The sequence below is a fragment of the Aristolochia californica genome, unplaced genomic scaffold (assembly GCF_029961685.1).
Source record: "Aristolochia californica isolate CCGP_79_NKW_82.1479 unplaced genomic scaffold, dmAriCali1.0.hap1 SCAF_5, whole genome shotgun sequence".
Classification (NCBI taxonomy): Eukaryota; Viridiplantae; Streptophyta; class Magnoliopsida; order Piperales; family Aristolochiaceae; genus Aristolochia; species Aristolochia californica.
The window spans coordinates 10,344,265-10,366,804 of NW_027182214.1; the positions used below are offsets into that span (position 1 = coordinate 10,344,265).

The 22,540-nt window shown below is 39.1% G+C and overlaps 1 protein-coding gene across 2 annotated transcripts; it reads left to right on the top strand.

Moving 5' to 3' along the window:
- The first annotated feature begins 609 nt into the window (after positions 1-609).
- LOC137966446 (uncharacterized) lies at positions 610-22,408 on the top strand. Of its 2 annotated transcripts, none has more exons than XM_068813057.1 (5): positions 610-1,232; positions 1,767-1,824; positions 1,910-2,027; positions 2,110-2,227; positions 21,678-22,408. In XM_068813057.1, exons 1-5 carry the CDS (start codon positions 735-737, stop codon positions 21,744-21,746), a joined length of 861 nt encoding a protein of 286 aa, XP_068669158.1. In that variant the 5' UTR covers positions 610-734; the 3' UTR covers positions 21,747-22,408. The 2 variants fall into 2 exon arrangements, with proteins under 2 accessions (XP_068669158.1, XP_068669159.1); XM_068813058.1 differs by having other exon boundaries at positions 21,696-22,408.
- The last annotated feature ends 132 nt before the right edge of the window (positions 22,409-22,540 follow it).

The window sequence follows — 22,540 nt, forward strand, 5'->3', positions numbered from 1 at the left end:
AAAGGAAAATGAGGACGCGCGAGAGATGGGGGTGCGAGGAGAGAGGGAAAAAAAAAATGTCGCTGGTTCGAACCCCCACGCGTCCTTCATCTGGAAAAATGGCAAAAAGGGTCAAAAACCACTTGAATTTTTTATAACGTGAAGATGATGTCCCGCTTCATTCCCAACATCCAGATGAAATGTCATCTGCGCTCCACTAACGATGTAAACTGATGAACGGCTTAATGCGGCTGATCTTCATCTCAGACTTCAAGTTGACTAAACCCCCCTCACTATATGCCCAAATGAAGTAGAAATTGAAATTCCTTAATTGTCCTTTTTATGGGGAGATAGAAAAAATTATCACTATGTGCTGCTCTATCAACTCAGGACAAACATTTTGAAACTCATTATATAGTTGGTTGACAAAAAAGGTTCGAGGAAAAAATTAAAAAACACAGTCTCATCAACGGTGAGGATCGTCCCTAAACATCCATTTGCTAAAGGACCACAAATCAGCTGGCCCGCGAGTCACTGTGTTATGTGGATCTCTTTTCTTTCCTCTCCCTTTTGAAATTCAAAAGAGCTCCGGAAGTTTCTTCCGCCTCTTCTGCATCAAAGGTTCATTCATAACCATCATAGAAGCAGCAGATACAAGAAGATGAAAATCAAGAGTTCATCATTTTAAAACCCATAGTTTAAAGAAGGCACATCGCTCTTCAAGACCTTCTCAATTCACAGTCTTAGATTCAAAAATGGCCTCTATCTCTTTCCAAATCGCTGATGAAGACCTCGATGACGCGGAGCTTTGGGCCGTCATTGATTCTGCAGCAGCTTCACATTCCTCTTCGAAGTCACGAAAAATTCTAGCTTTCAAACACAATAATGTCCAAACTTCTGTCCCTCCCTGCAATTTCTCTCCTGAGCCGGTCAAACTCGCTGGAAACCCTCGAAACCGACGCTCGTTTGATGAAGAATCGAGGGCTTCGTCGGATGGAGAGGTCTTACAGGAGCCGTGGATGCATCAACGTCCTCAAAAGATTGGGAGATTTTCTGATGATGAGAATCGAATTGTAGTCATTCAGCGCACTCCTATGACTCCACCTTCTTCTTATGCTTCTCCAGATTGTGGCAATGTTTCTGTTCGAGAGGTTAGGCCTCCAGTAGATAGCGCGAGCATGCCGGTGCATTGCTTGTCGGGGAGGTTTCCAACGGTTTCTTTGTTCAAACAGTACCAGAATGCAGCCATGTCGGTGAGTCTTCTTCACTTTTTTGCTTAGCGTTGTTACGTTGTTATACCATCACAAGAATCCACTTGTTACTAAATGTTTCCTTCGTTTGTAAGCTTGAAGTTTTCATGTACTTGTGTTTTCTTTTACTTTTTGACATCTTGTTGGTTGCCGGAGTTTATCATTCTTTCCTTGTATGATTTTTGAATAAGGTGCGTCGTCGGCTTTGATCTTATTGGGGAGATTTATGCCTTGCAATGAAGAAAAAGGGAGTCTCTGTGTTATGTCCTATAAAATCATGCTCTTCGTACATTTCTGCGATGCAAAAAGTGGGGGCTTAGTTTGTGTTATTTTGTCAATTCTCAGTCCAAATGAACATTTTTGGTTCTTTGTTTGTTGAACTAAAGTAGTTAGAAAGATTTCTGTACAAGCCTTTCACGCCTTAAAAAGAATCCAATGACATTCTACTTAACTTCATAGTTTTTATAATATATAGTGTATGTGTCACATATTTCTAATTTGTAAACCCACTTCAATTGATTTTGCTTCTTTCAACAGATTCTAGAGAAAGGTGACTACACCATGATTTCTGGATGTCCTTTTATTAAGAAGTCAGGTAGTTTTCTTAACTAGCTGTGTTTCTACTCTTCATGATAAACAAGAGCTTTGCTGGAAAGACTATCTTTTTCTACTTTCTTTAGGATGGAGGAAAATATCTTGCTTCTTCAACCTCTCATATGAAATCAAGGACAAGTCCATAGATTTTGATGATAGTCGGAATGTTCAACGAGCTGAATTTGTTGTTCGAGCATATATGCAGTAAGTGAATCTTTTGTAGTGATTGAAGTAATAAAAACTTAGAAGGCTAATTTTTTTCATGTTTTTTTCTCTCCCTGTATAGAGGTGGTAGGTTCTCAGATGGATGGGGCTCATGTGAACGTCGGGAAAAGAAATTTTTGAAGCCAAACCATGACATTCCAAGTACAGCTGAAACCAGAGCCAAAAATAAAGCCTGCCAAGTACGATTTCTGTTTAAACTAAAGCTGTCCTTATTTCATACTACTTTTGTTAACTTTTCATAGGAATATCTTTTCTTAGCATTGCCATTAAGGCTCTAGTAAAGGCAAAGGAACACTTGAGGACCACATATAGTGCAAAACTTTGATCGCATGTTTTTCTGTGTAAGGGCTTCCTAAAGTAACGATGGTTTATCAAATTCTTTCTTTAGGCTTCTATCGTGTCTCCTTTGGGTTTGACAATGAGTCTCTTTAATAGAATCTCTTGTTGGAATAAGCTGTTACACTTCAACATTTGTACTATGACCATCTTGTGAAGTTGGGTCCAAGGCCCGTCCCAAAATGACTAGCCAACTTAGGAAACCTCTTTCCCAACTAATAAACTCAAGATCTTTGTACTCAATCATCCATGTGAGACTATTGCTTAACACTCCCCCTCACGTGTAGGCCTTCTTTTGTGGCTCTACAAGTGGATAATTTAGGTATAGACCCTTTTTTGTGGCTCTACAAGTGGATAGTTTAGGTGTAGGCCCACATATGAGTACCTGCTCTGATACCATATCAAGTTGGGTCCAAGGCCCATCGTAAAATGACTAGCCAACTTAGGAAACCTTTTTCCCAACTAATAAACTCAAGATCTTTGTACTCATTAATCCATGTGAGACTATTCCTTAATAAATCTAATGTGGGATCCTTCAATTGTAGTTTCATGGTGTCTAGTGCACTTACTAGTTTGTACCTTCTGCAATGACAAAACTTTGGTGTCTATTTGAGATGGCTTTTGTCAGCCTAGTTCCTCTTAACACTGAGGATGCCATTGAACTTTGTGTGTACAACTACATAGTTAAAATCACAATAACCAATAAGAGTTTTTCTTTTGAAATAGTCCTCTTAGGAGAATTGACTGAAGTCAAAAACTTGTTGGTCCTCAGAAAAAAAAAAAAAAATCATTCCTGTATGACAGCTCATTGCTTGGAGACGCACAAACTAAAGAAAATGAATTGTGATCCCATGATTTTATAGTGGTTAGTATCTTTCTTCTTGGCAACAATGAACTATCTTCCTTCAAATCATAGTGAGAGTTTTTGGCCTATCTTCAGTTTATTCGGGATATTTTTCTTGCTTCTGTGTTAGCAACAAGGTTGAGCTCAAGTTTGAAGGCACCTTTGATAATTCTCTGCCTCATCCAGTGTGTTGGGAATTGAAACAACAATTTGGGTTGTGAAGGGGATGGATATTAGTTCTGTTAGAATGTGGCTTTAATTCTAAAATTAGAGTTCTTGTTTTATTAGATTTTAGAGTTAGTGTCTTAGACTAATACTTTACAAACTCCGACTCAAAGTAGGAGTATGGGTTTATATGAGCACATAACATGAGAGTAAGTTGTACTATATAACTCAGTCATTCTTTCGTGTGTATTCTTTCCTTCTTCTTGCTTGAACCTTGTAAAATTTGTGTCATTTTGTGGTTTTAGTTTTCTAATTTCTAATAATTGGTATGAAAGCTTGAAAGCTAAACTCGACGAGGTTTTAATGTATCTGGTTTCGAACTTGGCCTGATTTTGTCCTCATGTACTAAGTTGCCTCACTAGATCGACTCACTAAACTCGCAAGGTTTTCATCTTTTCTTTTCCTGCAGCCTCTTGCTTTTCTTTCAAATTTATTGCATGTATTTGGTCCATCACCATCCCGTACTGTTGTAACCAACACCACTGTTGTAACCAACACCACTGTTGTAACCAACACCACTGTTGGATTTAGGATCCCTTTTCCATAATTCCGAGCAAGAGAAAGAAGAAAGAAAAAGAAGAAAAGGGAAGAAGAGCTCTCGAGTAGAGAGAAGAAAAAATAAAATAGCAAAGAGAGGTTGCGCCAAGCAAAGAGAGAGAGAGAGAGAGAGAGTAACTCGAGATTGAGATGTGTAACTTCATTAATTCTGAATTACAAAACCTCTATTTATAGTAGAGGAGGAGGTAGAGTCCTTAGACAATTAGTTTTTCAATCCTAATTACATTCCAACTCTAACGCTCTAAGATAAGTCTATTCAAACCAATCCACTAGAAGCCTAATATGAGTTGAACTAGGACTCTTGCTTCATTCACGTGAATATAAGGGAGAAGGCCAGCTCATAGCCTTATCCTTGTGGGTCCCTCATGATCTTCTAGCTCATCTTAATAAGATTGACAGCTCGTGAGATATTTGTGGGTCCCACTTGATCTTCAAGTCTTCTAACTCAATTCAGCTTGTGCTTCTTAATTTTTTGACTCGTGCTTGCGTAGGTGAGGACTCTTCTTGGTGTCCCACGTCCTCATGGTGGCTCCTACTAGCTCGAGCACCATAGTGGGTCCCACATTGTAACACTTCCCCTCAAGCTGGGGGTGAGAAGACATCATAAATGCCTAGCTTGCGGCATATGATAGACATAATCTTGTGAGTGACCGGCTTGGCGAGAATGTCTGCAACTTGATTTTGTGATGATATGTGCTTCAGAGATAAGTAACCAGCTTGGAACTTTTCTTGTATAAAATGGCAATCCACTTCAATATACTTTGTTCTCTCATGGAAGACTTGATTCGATGTAATGTGTATTGTTGCTTGATTGTCACAGTATAGATCTATTGGAGCTTCTTTGTAGAATTCCAATTCAGTGAGAAGAGATCTTATCCATATGAGTTCACTAACAGTGTGTGCCATGACTCTGTATTTTGCTTTTGCACTCGACCGTGCTACTACATTTTGCTTTTTGCTTTTCCATGTAACCAAATTCTCTCCAACCATCGTACAAAATCCCGAAGTAGATTTTCCGTCATCTGGGGATCCAGCCCAGTTTGCATTTGAGAATCCTTCGATGTTGAAGTGACCATGGTTTTTATAGAGAAGCCCCCTTCTAGGAACTCCTTTTAGATATCGTAGTATTCTTTCAAGTGCTTGCCAATGACTAAGTTGTGGCTTGTGCATGTATTGACTTACCACATTTACTGCGTATGAAATGTCCGGCCTTGTTACACACAGGTAATGAGTCGTCCCACTAGTCTTTGATATTTCCCAATATCTACATCTTCTCCAATACCTCCACATAATTTTGTATTTGCATCCATAGGAGTGTCTACTGGTTTGCATCCCATCATTCCTGTTTCTTCTAGTAGATCAAGGGCATACTTCCTTTGGGATAGCACAATCCCATGTCTGGATTGTAATACTTCAATACCCAAAAAATATTTGAGTAATCCAAGATCCTTCCTTTGTTTTCTGAATGCCCTCGGAATCGCTCCCAGTTAAAATAATATCATCAACATATACAGCCAGAATCACCTTACCTCTCGGTGTATTTTCAATAAATATTGAGTGATCTGCAAAGCATTTGTGAAAACTGGCCCGTATGATGGCTTGACTAAATTTCTCAAACCATGCCCGAGGGGACTGCTTTAGACCATATAGAGATATTTTAAGGTGGCATACGGACTCCCCCTCAACCACATACCTAGGTGGTTGGTACATGTAAATTTCTTCATTAATATCTCCATTAAGAAATGCTTTCACATCCAGTTGATATATCAGTCATGATGAATTGGCTGCCAGAGATAAAAATATACGTACCGAGTTCATTTTTGCCACTGGAGAGAAAGTTTATTCATAATCAATTCCATAGCACTGAGTATAACCTTTAGCAACCAGTCGAGCCTTCAGTCGTGCAATTGACCTATCCGGATTATGTTTGATAGTATAAACCCACTTGCAACCAACGGGTTTTTTACCTGTGGGCAGAGGAACTAGTGACCATGTATGATTGTCATTAAGTGCCTTCATTTCTTCATCCATTGCTGCCTTCCACCCTGTATGTTGTTGAGCCTCCTGATATGACTATGGAACAGATATGGAGGAAATAGAAGAACGAAACTGGCAACATCAAGGTGAGAGGCGATGATGAGATACAAAATTGGAAATAGGATGAGAAGTAGAAGGTTTAGTGCATAATTGAGGTTCTTTCTGTATAGCAATAGGTCGAGTATCATATTGAGGACCAAAAATAACTGGAGATGAAGGACTTACCTCTGGTGGATCTGTTAACTCGACAGGTATGGTGTCAACCACTTGCTCTGGGGGTTGAATAATCTCTGTATCATGTGGCACACCCGATTGAGGGGAACTTGGTACTGAAGACATATGAGGAGGAGCGCTATCGGAATAAAATGAGGAGTCTTCAAAAAATGTTACATCCCTGGACACAGATAAACGTTGAAGAGTAAGACTATAACAAACAAACCCTTTTGTGTGCGAGAGTATCCCAAAAAGATACACCTGATAGATTTAGGATCAAGTTTGTTGTGTCTAGGTAATGAATTATGAACAAAACATTGACATCTAAAGACTTTTAACGGTAATGAAAATGGATCCTCATTCGGTAATAATCTAGAATAAGGAGATTTATTACCAAGAACAGTAGATGGTAGACGATTTATAAGAAAGCAGGCCGTAAGGTCGGCATGAGGCCAATAAAAGTATGGAACTTTCATGGCATTTAATAAACCTCGAGCTACCTCAAGAATATGACGATATTTCCGTTCGGCTACACCGTTTTGTTGAGGAGTGTAGGCGTAAGACGTTTGATGGATAATGCCATTTTCTTGACAAAAAGAGTCAAAGTTTTTGGAAATATATTCTTTGGCATTATCAGACCGAATAATTTTTATTTTCTGACCAAATTGTGTGAGTACTATAGCATGGAATGACTTAAAAATGAATGGTATCTCAGAACGCTCCTTAAAAATAAACAACCAAGTTGTGCGAGTGAAATCATCAATAAATGTAACAAAATATATTGCTTGAGAAATATGAGAGACACTCAAGGGCCCCCAAACATCAGAATGAATTAACGAAAATGGAGTGACAACTTTGACTTTTGGACGAGGAGAGTATGTACTCCTTTGATGTTTACTCAATTGACAAACTTCACAATTAGATTTTGACCTTACTTTAAGAGATGGCAACATAAAATGAAGAGACTGTGCAGAAGGATGTCTCAACTGATTGTGCCATAACCGAGTCTCATTTTCAGTAGTAGAAACCATATTGATCTTTGGCACGTCCAAATAATAAAGCTCCCCTTGTTCATGGCCTCCACCAATCACCTGTTTCATTACAAGATCCTAAAAGACACATGAAGTGGGTGAGAAGGTAACCGAGCAATTTAGATATTTAGTCAGTTGACTAATAAATAATAGATTCAAAGGAAAAGTAGGAAAAAAAAGAATATTAGTGAGCGGAAGTGATGGGGTGACAAAAGTGGAACCTTTCCCTTGGACTTTGGTTTGAGAACCGTCAACGATGGTAACAAACTTGTGTGAAAGACTCGGAGATAGAGAATGTAATAAATTTTGGTTACCTGTAAGATGCTCGGAGGTTCCTGAATCAATTATCCAGGATGAAGATGAGACAGATAGCATACCTGAAGCGGTAGTGGCAGCAGTAGTTGCGGAGGAACTAGGAGAAGAACCTAGCATTGTCTTCATTTTCTGAAATAGTTCATACTCTTCATCAGTAATATTTTTCTGTGCTGCTGATTTTGTGGGATGTTCTTCTTTTGTATCACTCATAAAGGCTTGATTAGCCCTTATTGATTCTGGCTGTTCATTGACTTCATCACATATTTCTTTATAATGGCCGTATTTTCCACAATAAGTGCATGCCCTATACGGCATTGATCTATAGTGTGGCCAAAAAATTTACAATGAGTACATTTGATATCTTCTTTCCCATCTGTGCGGCCACCACCAGTCCTTCTACCTCTTCCTTTGCCCCCTCTATAACCTCTACCTCGGCCTTGGTCAGATGATGATCCTCTATGATTGGAATACATAGAGGATGATACATTAGTAGTGGAGGAAGAAGTGTTTGGAATACGAAGTAGTGTTGCGCACACATCATCAAATTTTGGGACAGCAGAAGCACTCAAAAGTTGACCCTTGGCAATCTCAAGATGAGGTTTAACATTTGCAAGACAAATAACAGTAATTAAGGCTTCCTTCTGTTTGTCTTGGATAGAAATATTAGTGGTTGAAGGCTGAGCTAACTTCCACTCTTGAAGAAAGCCTCTAAAGCGGGCCAAGTACTCATGAATATTTCCTCCTTGTTTAGTATTCAACATTCTTTGGAGAATATCATAGGGTCTATGTAGTGTATTCGGACATGAGTACAATTTAGCACATGTCTCCCAAATTTGTTTAGTAGTGTCAAGATGAATAACAATATTGGAAACATGTTCTTCCATGCTATTTATTAGCCAACTAATTACCAAAGTATCATTTTTCAGCCATTTCATATAAAAAATATCATCTTCATCAATAGGTGGTCCTTGGGCGGTGAGGTGACCAAGTAGGTCTTTTATTATAAGGAACCTCCGAACCCATGTCGGCCAACTCATAAAATTTGATACCCCACGTAAGGGTATGGTGGTGATTCTCAGTATATCACCTTTGATATTCATATTTTCGTCAGCCATGATAGGCCACCTTTCTTCAAAAAAAATTCTAATAATAACACCAAGTATTATGTCTTCAATCAACTCGATGTATAAGAAAGTTTAGCATTAATGCTAAATTATTATTCTGATTTTTTCCTCTAATACCACTCATAAGAGACTCAATAACAATCTTCTATACCAGGGGACTCTTATCCCACGAAAAAAAATTCCAATAATCTGATCATAGACTGGTCTCGGTAAACAGAATTTCCAAACCGACAAAACTGTTTTGATAGCTCATTCTAGATAGAGAGGCATGTATATCCATAGTATAATAAGATGAAAACATTCACATATTCATTCTTGAATCATCTTCTAAATTCGGAAACCAGTAATATGAAAATAAAATAATTTTGAACACTTATCTCTTTGCTTGTGTTCTTCCTTCATAAAAGAGCCTTATTTGAGTGGTGTTGATCATCACTTCTCTAGAACATTTCTTTGACAAGGGATCCTAAATATAATGCTCTGATACCATGTTGGATTTAGGATAACTTTTCCATAATTCTGAGCAAGAGAAAGAAGAAAGAAAAAGAAGAAAAGGGAAGAAGAGCTCTCGGGTAGAGAGAAGAAAAAATAAAATAGCAAAGAGAGGTTGCGCCAAGCAAAGGGAGAAAGAGAGAGAGAGAGAGAGTAACTCGAGATTGAGATGTGTAACTTCATTAATTCTGAATTACAACACCTCTATTTATAGTAGAGAAGGAGGTAGAGTCCTTATACAATTAGCCTTTCAATCCTAATTACATTCCAACTCTCTAAGATAAGTTTATTCAAACCAATCTATTAGAAGCCTAATATGAGTTGAACTAGGACTCTTGCTTCATTCACATGAATATAAGGGAGAAGGCCAACTTGTAGCCTTATCCTTGTGGGTCCCTCATGATCTTCTAGCTCATCTTGATAAGGTTGACAGCTCGTGAGATATTTGTGGGTCCCACTTGATCTTCAAATCTTCTAACTCAATTCAGCTTGTGCTTCTTAATTCCTTGACTCGTGCTTGCTTAGGTGAGGACTCTTCTTGGTGTCCCACGTCCTCATGGTGGGTCCCACATTGTAACAACCACATACACCAATCTTGGTCATTGCAGCTTTGAGTTGTTGCCATAGGTTATCCTCACTTCAACAAACTTCAGAACCTTCAGTTCTTTGATTCATGTTATAATCAAGGTTGGTTAATGTCACAAATCCATTAGTATTTTGATTCATCAGTTTGATAAAGTTTGAGTGTTTGAGGATCTCAGAAAAAATGAGTGACAAGAGACGAGAGAGAGTGAGAGGTGACTGTTGTCCCTGATCAAAATCACCTTCCAATCGTGGCTACTGTTGTAGACACCTCCCCGACGCTCTTGGGGACGAAGCTCGATGACCCTTTCGGACACTTGTTCTTGGCGAGCACCAGATGGCACTGTCGAAGACGATTGACGGCCAGCTTGAGCTTCGATCTCACCTCACCGCGGCAATGCAAATGATGCATTGAGGACTTCTGGACCTGGCCTTCCGCAAGATGCTTTGAGGAACAAAGAAGATGCGACTGGACCACCGTTCGTCGATGAGGCACTTGACACCAGAACCCTCGCGACGCCCCCCATTGCTCCCTTCAGATTCACTTTTAGCCCTTCTACTCTATCGATTGCTCGAGCAGCCCTCTGTGATACCCCTTGTGTTCGGATGATTGTGAAGACTAGACACCACCATGCCTTCCTCACCATTCCAATGACAACTTGTGCCTCTTTCATCGCCCAATTTACGAATGTCACCGAAGTCGATCTCAACTCCCCTTTGAGATCCAAAGAACTATGCACCGGACCTTGGCGTTTCAGTTTTCTCACCGTTTGTTGGAGAAATGTTGTCGAATGCTGCATTATTCAGTACCATGACCGAATCACCATGACTCACATCTCCATTCTTGAGGCAACAAATACCTCTTTCGGCTGGAACCAATTCATCCAATGCCTCCGACATTTCCTCTCATCTCTGTCACCAGTTAATCCTCTGCCACCCGCGACTATCTACCCCTGGCTTCTTCCCAACCCGACGACACTGGAACCCATTCCCGCCGCCCCCCACTTCATCCTGCTTCATGTCACAACCCCACCACCCTATTCACCCTTGCAAGACCTGAACTACCAACCTCAGTTGGCCTCTGCCCGGGATCACCCAACCATTTCGATCCCACCACATTTGCCTCGCTCTACCCTTGATTGAATGGAATGCGTGGCTTTGGTTGTTTCGGATGTCACACCTACTGACGGCCTGATTGGTTCTTTTGGCAATTGCAACTTGATTACAGACCACAATCCTCTTACCTCCATCTTGGTGAGTGGCTTGTCCCTTTCCGTTTGCTTGGAGATTGATGAATGGCTGTTTGGCTTCCCATCTCTTCACCGGCTCTGCTTTGGCTAATGGATTCATATTGCTGGCCTTTCGCTAGAATTGTGGGACCAGAGTGTTTTCAATCTCATCGCCAATTACTAGAACACCCTCATACGACTTGACGAATTTACTGCCGGCAACTCGACCGGGCCCGAATATTCGTCAATCCCAACAATATTAATTTTGGAAAATCCTTCATTCGAATCAACACTAACCAATATTTCTTCTGGCTCCACATCTCATTCGGCAATCTCATCGGCGATAATGTTACTCCCATTGACAATAGCAACAACAACGACACTCAACACAGGTTCACCTATTGTCACAACTCGGCCAACTCCCCCTGATCTCAGTCTTTGGGAGAGGAGTTCGTTTTCTTGCGGGCAATGGAACCTCCCTATTCTGGTCTGAATAGTAGTGTGGCCGTGAGCAGTTTTATGCAACCTATCCAGCTCTCAGTGTGCTGTGCTCTCGACCACTTGCTACTATTGCTGATTTTTGGATCCCACCCGAGGGAATTTTCGTTTCTGCAGAGGACTAAATGATGCTGGGACAATCTTAATGCCCTCCCTCCATGCGGATCTCCAACAAGTTCAAATCAGACCACATCTCAAGGACAAGGCCATATGGCACCCTGAAGAAAATGGTGCATTCTCTATCTCATCAGCTTACATGGTCATCAAAGGATGCTCCTCATCCCTGCTCTCTGATCTCGCCTTGCTCTGGAAACTAGCAGCTCCTTTCAAGGTCCGCTTCTTCCTCTGGTGCATGGCACAAGACAAAATCCTTACTGCAGCGAACCTCCTCAAATGCGGCCACTGCCCAGTCTGCAATGCTGCCGAGGAAACCACCTGTCATCTCCTCATACACTGCAGCTTTTCTTGGTCAGTGTGGACAAGTGTCATTCAATGTATCGGGCTTCAGTTTTCTTTGCCCTGCACCCTCCTCAGTGCCTGCAACTCCATCTTGCATGCTCCCTTACCCGACATTCGTAGAATCATTCTCTCCTCCTATGCCTGCCACATTCCGTGGACCCTTTGGAAGGAACGAAATAATGAACGCTTCAATCTAAAATCCAGCAGCATTGATATGATCTCTAGCAGCGTCATGAGCCTTGTTGCTTCCTGGCTGTCCACCAGAAAAGAATTTGCCACCATCGGCTCCCCCTCAGCATAAATCGGAGGGAAATGGCCAGCCTCCACCTCAGCAAGCGCCACCCTCATACTGACAATGGATGGAGTCCTCATGGCTGCCCGGGAGTTGTTGGTTATGGTGGGGCTTTCCAGAATGCTGACAGCCACATCCTCATCACTTATTCTGGTCTGTTGGGGATTGCTGATTCCACGGAAACCTAGCTCTTTGCCTTCAAGGCCTCATCATCTTCAAGAACCATCTCTCTGGCCCCCTCATTATTGAAGGCGATTCTCGAGTCATCATCTCTTGGTGTTCCTCCACCTCCTCCCCTCTTTGGAGGCATTGGAATGTAATCAACAAGATTTTTAATATTTTACCTCTTTTGGAGTGTTTTTGGAACCATGTTCCGAGATCAGCCAATTCGTTGGCTGACTCACTTGCTAAAGATGGACCCTCCCTCCAATCTCTCGTTGTTAAAGGAGTTCTCCTCAGCTAGGTTTGTATTGTTCTCTTCTCTTTGAATAAAATTTGCATTTCACTAAAAAAAAAAAACCAAAAATATTTTGGCTAGTTATACTCAAGGATCATACCTCTAGATATATCAATTAGTGGGCCTAGGGGCTGAAAATGTATGAGTGATTCTTTGTTTGTCATAAAACTCCTCAAAGAGCTTTCTCTCAAACTCACCTCCATAGTCACTCCTAATTTTGGTGATGCAACAACTCTGTTTTTTTTGTATCTTGGAACTTAATCTAGAAAAAGCTTGAAATGCATCATCCTAGTTAGATAGAAACATCACCCAAGTGAATCTAAAATGGTCATCAACCACAACTAAGGTGAATTTGTTTCCATCTAAGCTAGTTATCCTACATGGACCTACAAGATCTAAGTGAAGCAATTCCAAAGGTTTGGTCGTTGAAACCACATTTTTGGGTTTGAAACATTCCTTTCTTTGTTTCCCAAGTTGGCAATTGGGGCAAACTTTATTCTTTGTATAGTTTGTTGAAGAATCAGAATGGAAGAGTCTTACATGACTCTCATAGTATGAAGTTCCATAGAGCTAGATTCATATGACAAAGTCTTACAAGAGTCTCATGGAAAGAAATCTCATAGAAGAGTTTCAATTTAAAGGCATTTTAGTTATGTTAAACTTCTATTTATGTTCAGTTCAATTATTTTAGGTCTTGTCTTTAAGTGTTTGACTTTGGGTGTATCTGAGACGTGGGTAGTTTAATTGTAATTTGATTCTACTTATTTCCTCTATTATAAATAGAGGTTCATTGTACTCAGTTATGATCAAGTCAATGAATTATTTATTTTTCTCAAAAATTCAATTTAGTACTAGGGTAGGTTTTGTAAATTAACATCACTTCAATTGATAGAGATGATGTGTTTCTCTTTCCCAATTAGGTTTTAGTTTAGTTTATCCTTTTTCGTGGTTCATTGTTACTTGTTTACTTACCCAGTTACATAGCTTTTAATTTCCCAGAAATTCAAAAATAGTGTTCATATTGTTTTAGAATTCCACAGTGCTCTTCTATTACGTTGTACATCCTCCTTCTTCCTGTTTCTCTACCTTGTTTAGTCCTAACGTCCACAACTTATTTCTTCTCCCGGATGATTATAAAAAAATATTTGGTATGCATTAGAAATTTAAAGGCTTAAAGCTCTCCTTCTCTTGCTATGGGTCTGCGTCCCAAATCTTGCACTCACTCAACACGATTTTGCTCTGCCAAGCATCTCTTTTCTCCCCCTTCTTCCAAGTGGAGATTGCTCGTGCTTCTACCACAAGTTTCGGGCTAAGTTCTTGAGATTCAATCTGGATTTCTGTCACCTGTAACTGGTTTGAATATCCAATCTCAATTTGGACACCAACTTTGGAGCTTCTCTGAAAGCTTTGTTTTGTAGCCCCAGAAGGCATTATATATAATTTAGCTTTCTTCTAAAAGCCTAAAATATCCACCTGCATCGTCTCTCTGCCATGCTAACTTGTAGCGGAGAGAGCAGCAGAATACAGGAATTGATGTAAGTAGTTCAGAAACGATTCAACTTGCAACTTGGATCACAGACATATTCAGAACTCAATTCCATTGTTCGACACATTACAACTTCGTAGAATAAGAGGAGACCTGTAGAGTCCTAATCCCGCTGTATATTGTCGTAAGAGAAGCTGATATAGTTGTATAACATTTCTTCTTCGTTGTCTTGGCTGGTTACGGTGATTGTCTTGGTAATAAGGATGGGTCTGGCGGGTCTTGTCAGAGCCTTGGAAGTCCCTTCTTCTCTCAGAAGCATTACCTCAACCTCAGACATGATTTCGAACAGACGGATGGACGAAGTTTAGACAACCAGACGTTTCTCATGGCAGTCTGGGAGTTCTTGGTATTTGCAGCGTGCATGGAAGCACCTATCATGAAGGGCACCATCTTCGCTGCCAGAAATCTATCATGAAGAGCCAGTGCAATGCTCTTCTCGTTGTAAGCTTTATCTTCTTTTGGCTTCTCTTTGCTGTTACCAATCTTGGTGTCCTGCACATTGGTGAGGAATCCTGTATTGATGCTTGATGGGCCGAACCAGTAACAGGTTGATTACCCAAGCTTCAAGCTCGTGATCGTTGGTGACGAAGGAACCACCAGTCTCCAATGTTACTGCCGTTCTTATGGTTCTGAGTTGCTGCACATGATCACGGAACCATAAGCTTGCAATGTTGCTCGCTGCTATCATCAGAAAAGTCCTCATAATGTTTGCCTCTCACTAAACCAGCTGAAACAGAGGTGGAGGAACTTTGAGGGCAGATATTGACGGAGATGGCCAGATCAACTATGAAGAGTTTGTCAAAGTGATGATGGCCTAGTGATGAGGCCCACTTCTCCTTTCAAGTTATTTCAAGGTGTCAGTTTGAAAGCATGAGATGGCTACAAGTAATAAGGGTTCCAGCAGCACGTATCAAGCTTTTTTATTTTTTTCATTGAAGCTTATGGTTCTGTCACTTGAAGCTTTTGCCACCTCCTAGTCTACTCCGTTTAGTGCTGTCAAGCCATCTACATTATCAATTATCAATTATCATTTGCAGAAATGTGTGCCGTTGCTGCTGCAAGCTGTTGCACTCTTGATGAATCTGATGAACTCCGAGACCCTCTCCTGCTCCGTCTCCTTGACGTCCTTGGAGATCTTTGCATTTGCCAGCGGCAGAAACATCAAAGAAAGAAGAATAAGAAAAGAGGAGGAGAAGCAGTTGCTGTTTGCAAGGTCTCTCTCATCTTGGCCTGGTCCTTTAGAGCTCACCAGTTATCCAGACAAGCACGATGAACATACTTAGGTTCCTTCTCTGTGTCGAGACAGACTCTGCATTTTTCACCTGGTAAGCAGCTGCTGTTTGAATTATCAACAGCGGCACATAGTGTTTGAATTCTCAATGGCGAAGAGTAGGTGTTGCTTCAATGAGTGTTATGTGCCCTGAGCTTGTGATGAAGTTGATCATGCTTGTTATTTTGGCTGGAGTTTTGGGTATCTACGGTTTGATCATTGCGGTCTTAATACGGTTTAGTGCAGCTTGTGTTTGGTGAATGTTCAGAGTTTTTGGGCACGGAAAAATTTGAGTGCTGGATGGAGGCTTGCCTCAGTGGCATGCTTCAGAATTTGATGATTGAATCTGGTGGCTCTGGCATGTATGGCCTTGGTATTGGTCCCATCTCTGAAATATTATGTTAATAAAATTATTTTTTTGGTTTGATGAGAGATCATATGAGAAGATTGGCTCGGGGTCTCTTCTTTAGTATTGGTTTGCTTATTTGCGTGGGTTGCATATCTTCTGCACCATCATCTCCAAAAAATTTTGGTCACTCCCCTAGAGATGCGCTTGAGGTCATACTTGGTCTAACTGGTTTGTTAAGTTATTTTAGTTCTATTGTTATAGTCTCCTAATTATTGTGGTGGCTATTTTCTCTTCCTTTCATCCCCCCATACCCTTTTTACGAGGTTACTTTTTTCTACCATCTTTTTTTGACTCTCAATTACCCTTTTAGGTCAACCTCTTGGTGTGTTGCTTTGGTTGGCTTTTTTTTGTTATATGAGTGTTTTTAAACTTGTTGAGACTTTTTTATTGGTACCTGTAAGTGGGTTTTTATTGTCATCCTTTGAGTAACAAGCACTGGTCCTTTTAGTGATTATTATCAATATTTTGTCTAAATCCTTTGATGTTAGTTTTGACTCCTTTTTTTATCACCCATATTTTTTTTAGAGAGTCTGTGTCCAATTGAGTATTTATCCTTGGGAAAATAATTATTATTTTTTTTGTTTCAAGTTGGGATCACTGCCATTACTTTGCAACTTGAGGGGGAGTGTTGAAGAACAAGTGTGAAAGAGTCTTACATGACTCTCACAGTAAGAAGTCTTGCATAGCTAGATTCATATGATAGAGTCTTACAAGAGTCTCATAGAAGGAAGTCTCAATTTAAAGTTGTTTCAGTTATGTTAGTCTCCTATTTATGTTTAGTTGTTCAATTGTTCTAAGACTTATCTTTCAGTGGTTGACTTTGTGTGTAATTAGGATATGGGTGATTTAGTTGTAATCTGATTTCTATTTGTTTCCTCTATTATAAACAGAGGCTCATTGTATTCAATTATAATCGAACGAATAATTTCTTCTCAGAAACTTAATAGTTCAAGCTAGTTAGACCTCTAACTAACTCTTTTCTAACCAATTTCCCCATGAAATCCATGCTAACATGTGCTAAAACTCTTGTGCCTCAACCATCCATCACATATCTGAAGAGGGGTTTAAGGAATTGAAATCAGCTACATTAACATCTCTACCCTCAAGAGTAATCTTATCACTTTCAATGTGTCTAACCAAATATTTATCTTTTTCAAACACAACACGATTTCCTTTATCACAAAATTAACTCAGACTAAATAAATTATGTCCAAGCTCTTCTAAAAAATACACATCACAAATTGGGGATGAAGCGTTACCTATTATGCTGATCCCCATAATTCTACTGGTGTTGTTGCCTCTGAAATGGATACGACCTACATCTTTGTGCTCAAACACTTTAAAAGCACCTTAGTTGCCAATCATGTGCCTTGAACACTAACTATCGATAATCCAATCCGTTCTAGATGTCTTGGCATAGAGGCACAATACCCTCACAAAATCAAGTGTTTTCCTTAAACACCAAACTTTCTTGGGTCTCAGAGAAGCTACATTGGGTCAAGCTTTTTAAGGTTCCCTTGGGTTTCCAAACTTGACACACTTAAGGGAGCTAGAGTACTTAGACCTACAACCATATGCATAATGACCCATTTGACTACAACAACGACAGATCATGTTGGGAACCATATTATGTCTACGTCTCACATTTTTCTTTCTATTGCTTCCTCCCTTGTTCTATCTTCTCACTGTATTTGATTTATGAGTGAAAATCCTTAGAATAGCTTGAGTTAATCAGAGATTTTCCTCTCAATAATCCATTTCTCATCATTTAAGCTCTTTATTGCTTCCTTAAGCTCAACCTTCTCCAACCTTGCATGCTAAATTCTTTTCTAGCTCAAAAAATTTCATTTGGTGATTTTTTTGACTTTCAACCGAATCATTCAAAAAAATAGTTAATTCATTGAATTTGGAAAGACTTACCTCTTCCTCTTCATTAATTGCCATGTAGCATATGTTTGCCTCCTCTTCATTAAGTTAAACATTGTTGGACTGGCAACTATGTTGTTTGTTTGCCATTAAAATTGAGTGTGGAATTTCATACTATAAAGCATGATCGATCAACCATTGTCGATTGATTGATCATCCAGAACATGGCCATATCATGCTATAACGCATAATCGATCATCCCATTTGGATTGATCGATCAATATTATCCAGGTAAATAAATTTTACATGGAATGATCAATCATCTCACATGATTGATCAAACAAACATGTTGAATTTGTGGAAAAGAGAAAAACTTCACTAACTTTATATAAATTTTAGTACAATGAGCCTGTATTTGTAATAGAGGTAACAAGTGGAAACCAATTACAATTAAACTACCCTTGTCCTAATTATACCCAAAGTTAAATGCTAAAAGATGTCCTAAATTAATTGATCAACTGAAAATAAATAGAAGACTAACATAACTAAAACAACTTTAACTAAGACTCTTTTGTGAGAGCTCCTGTGAGACTCTTGTAAGACTCCACCATAATAATTCTGACTCTGTTACATTTCTTGCTGTGAGAGTCATGTAAGACTCTTTCATACCTACTCGTCAACACTTCCCCTCAAGTTGTTTATAACTTCAGCTTGCAAGGTAAAAATTCTTGGTCTTCAGTCCTTTTTTTTGTTGAAAACATTATTCATAGATGCAAAATTCTTCATCTTTTGTTTTCTCCTTTTCTTGAATATGTTGGTCACATAAAAAGTACCATAACATGTGAAATAAAATACCTTTTGTTTGTATTTCTTCTTCTTCTTCTCCACCTCAAGCTGGGGATAAAAAGGACATAGAAACCCAGCTTGGACAAAACACAATATGGGAGAAGAAAATCACTCCTAGCCATACGATGAAGCTCCATACACCACTCAAAACGGTCATAGTTTGAAATACATTCCATTCAATTTAAAGGCGGTGAAATGACCCAACTTTAGGGCATAACAAAGAGACTACTCACTTTTTAAGGGTAGTTTATACACATCACTTCTTGGGTGCAGAATTCTTAAATTGGGTCCAAGACCTATCCCAAAATAACTAGCCACCTTAGGAAATTCTTTTCCAACTAATAAATTCAAGATCTTTGATCTCACTAATCCATGTGGGACTATTCCTTAACACTCCCCCTCACGTGTAGGAATGTGGATAATTTGGGTGGAGGCCCACAGACGAGTACTTGATTTGATACTATGCGAAGTTGGGTCCAAGGCCTATCCCAAAATGACTAGCCACGTTAGGAAACCTTTTTTTCCAACTAATAAACTCAAGATCTTTGATCTCACTAATCCATGTGAGATTATTCCTTAACAAGAATAAAAGACTTGATTTAAGTTGGATGTTGAGTACACTCCCATACTTTTTAGCTAATGGGTTTAGGTATTGCTTTGAAGTGATAAAAAACACAATATAATAAATTGAAAAAATACTACGGGAAAACAATTTTAACCGGAAGGAGGCGACTATGCAACACTCATACTTCCAAATGAATCTAGAAAGTGACCTTTAAAAAATAAATAACTAGGGGAGACTATAGTGGTAGAAATGAAATAATTTAACAAATTTGACCAAGTATGACTTTTGTGGGACGTCCACAATTTTTCTAGGATGACTATGCAGAAGATACACAACCAAGTAATAAAAATGCAAAACTTGAAAACAACATGGAAGCAGGATGTTGCATACCTTGAATGATCACATCATGGAGTTATTAAGTCTGACCAAAACTCTTTGATTGGAAGAGAAATTTGGCTAAAAAATTAGGATTCTAGGAGAAAAGGAAACTCAATTCATGTCAATGCATGAAGAGATAATAGAAGAGAAAATAAGAAATGGAGAGATTTTCTCCCAAAATATAGCTCAAAATCACAAACTGTTTGTTGCGCAAGAAACTAGGCTCAAGTAACTTTAAATTGATACCTAATTTGACATAAAAGCTTTGTTCTTGAAACTTTTATAACTTCTTGATTCGCTTCATTCTGTAGCTAGACCCTTGCGAACTCCAATGCGAATATCGCCTTACATATAGACTAGATTGACATGAAACTTGCTCCTTTTGAAACTAGACTTCGATACCTTTTATTCAAGTATAATTTTTCTTCATAAAATATACTTCTTTTGAGAGAAAAAATCTGATAGATTCCAGACTCTATAATATGGTTGAACTGAGTACTTTTTCTTCTTTGGCCCGCATGACCATTGACTTTTCTAATATTGTTATCTTCCTCTAGAAAACTCAGATTGAGAATTGGTTTGATAGGTAAGAAAATAAACTTGCATATATTTCTTTTGACATATAATTCACCATATAAAGTCTTGTTCTTGATGACATAAAATGCCTCGAAAGTTAAAACTTTCTATTGCTACTCGAACCTCTCTTGTAGTCTGACCTTTGCTGCTTCAAATATCAATTTTTTCTTTGCCGAAAACTCTAATTGCCAAAATTCGTTTTGCATTGGAAAGTAGACTCAAAGATCTTTCCGTCAATATATAATTTGTAGTATGAAAAGTTCAGTATGGAGGGGCGAACACTAAGGAAACAATGGATATTGGGATAGGAAAGAAGAACCATAGTAGAATACGAACCTAAACTACTAAAGATGATAAACCAGAAAAGTATTACATTATCTCTGTGGGTTGACCGAGTCAACTTTCACAGAACCTGCTCTGATACCATGTTGAATTTCTGGAAAAGAGAAATACTTTACTGACTTGTTATAATTTGAGTATAATGAACCTCAATTTATAATAGAAGAAACATGTAGAATCCGATTATAATTAAACTATCCTTGTCCCAATTACACCTAAAGTTAAACACTAAAAGATAAATTCTAGAACAATTGAACAACTGAATATAAATAGAAGACTAACATAACTAAAACACCTTTAACTAAGACTCTTCTGTGAGCTCTTCCTATGAGACTCCTGTAAGACTCTACAATAATAATTCTGGCTTTGTACATTTCTTGCTGTGAGAGTCTTGTAAGACTTTTTCATACCTACTCTTCAATAGAAAATGTCTTAAGAAAAACTGATGGTTATAGCACATTCAATTGAAGAGTTCTTGCGCATCTATGCAGAGGAATCCTAGGTATAGTGCATGAAGTGCATGTTGTGGCAAGGGAACTTACCAATTGGGTGGGGGAGAATGTCATGTACTCTCTTCACCATGGCTTGGACAACTAGATGATCATTAGATGGAGCATTCATGTGCATTCTAACGGTTTTGTAATGTCTCACGTTTGTATTTTTACCATTTTCTAATTTTGGAGTCATATGTGGGTGTGAGTTCACTTGTCACACCATTGGAGAGGGGCTAGCCCATGCCTTTCGCTGGTAGGGACTGCATTTTATCTGGTCAATGGAGGCTTTGGAGCAGTTGAGACAGACAAGGGGACAAGCCCCCCTGAACAAAAAAATTCACAAGTATAAGATAAGATGCCAATTCTACATTCTCATGCTATAGTAAATCTGTGTTGTGTTGCTGGTAGTACTGATCCGGAAAGTGCTATTCCATAGAATAAACTTTATTGTTTCTACTCGAACTGTAAAATCCCTTGCTTTCAGGTCAATTTACTTTTTGCTGCATTTCATGATCCTATACCACCTGAAACATTCCTTTGATAGTAGATGTATATATCTACTGTTAGATATAATTGAACTGCCTTCTATAATCTGATTTGACTATTAGTTTTGAGTACATTGCCTTTGCCATTACAGATGATTACTAGTTCTCCCTTGTCCTGCAGGACCTGCTTGGGATTGGACAATATCAGCCTGGATCCAACAAAAACACGTAGACAGATACAAAATGTACTGTACTTGTAACATTAAAAGCTAATTTCTCTTCCATAAATCTGAAGCATTCGATGAATGGTGGAAATAAGAGTGAAAGAAAAGCAACCAGAATTCATTACTCAACATTTTTTCTTCATGGATTCCGGAAGGGAAAATTCAGTGTTTGGAGTGAGCTTGGCGCAGAGCTCGACAGAAGGAACATCCACTCGAAGATCCCATGTCGTTGATGATGGTAGACACTAGAGCATATGCTTCTTTTCCCCTTTATTGGATTCCTCTTCTTCTCGTCATGATTGACCATGAAACATGGCTGAAGGGGCCACATGCAGCTCGCCTTTCCAGTACGAATGGCTCTGTTGAACCTGCATTTTTCAGGAGGTGACAAAAATTCGAACTGCTTTTGGGATGCAATGGTGCCCTACTAATCCCCAGATACATATGGAACCTCCACTAGTCCATGACTTACGGTAATGATAAATAGCACTCATTTTATATTTGAATCAGAAAGAGGTCTCCACGGGCTCACACAGGAAAATTGCCATAAACACACGAGTATCTGAACCTCCATTAGTCCCGGGGGAGAATGTTGATTAGAAGTGGCATCAAATTGAGCCAAGTTCGAGCCTATGCAGATTTGAAATTGGTTTGACCTTAAGACTTTATATTTGAGTTTGAGCTTGAGTTTAACATCAAGCCTTAAATTGAAATCGAGTTCGAGATTGAAAATCTAAATGAGTTTAAGTACGAGCTCGAGTTGTGGTTGAGCTTAACATACATCTAAAATTATAAAAATAAC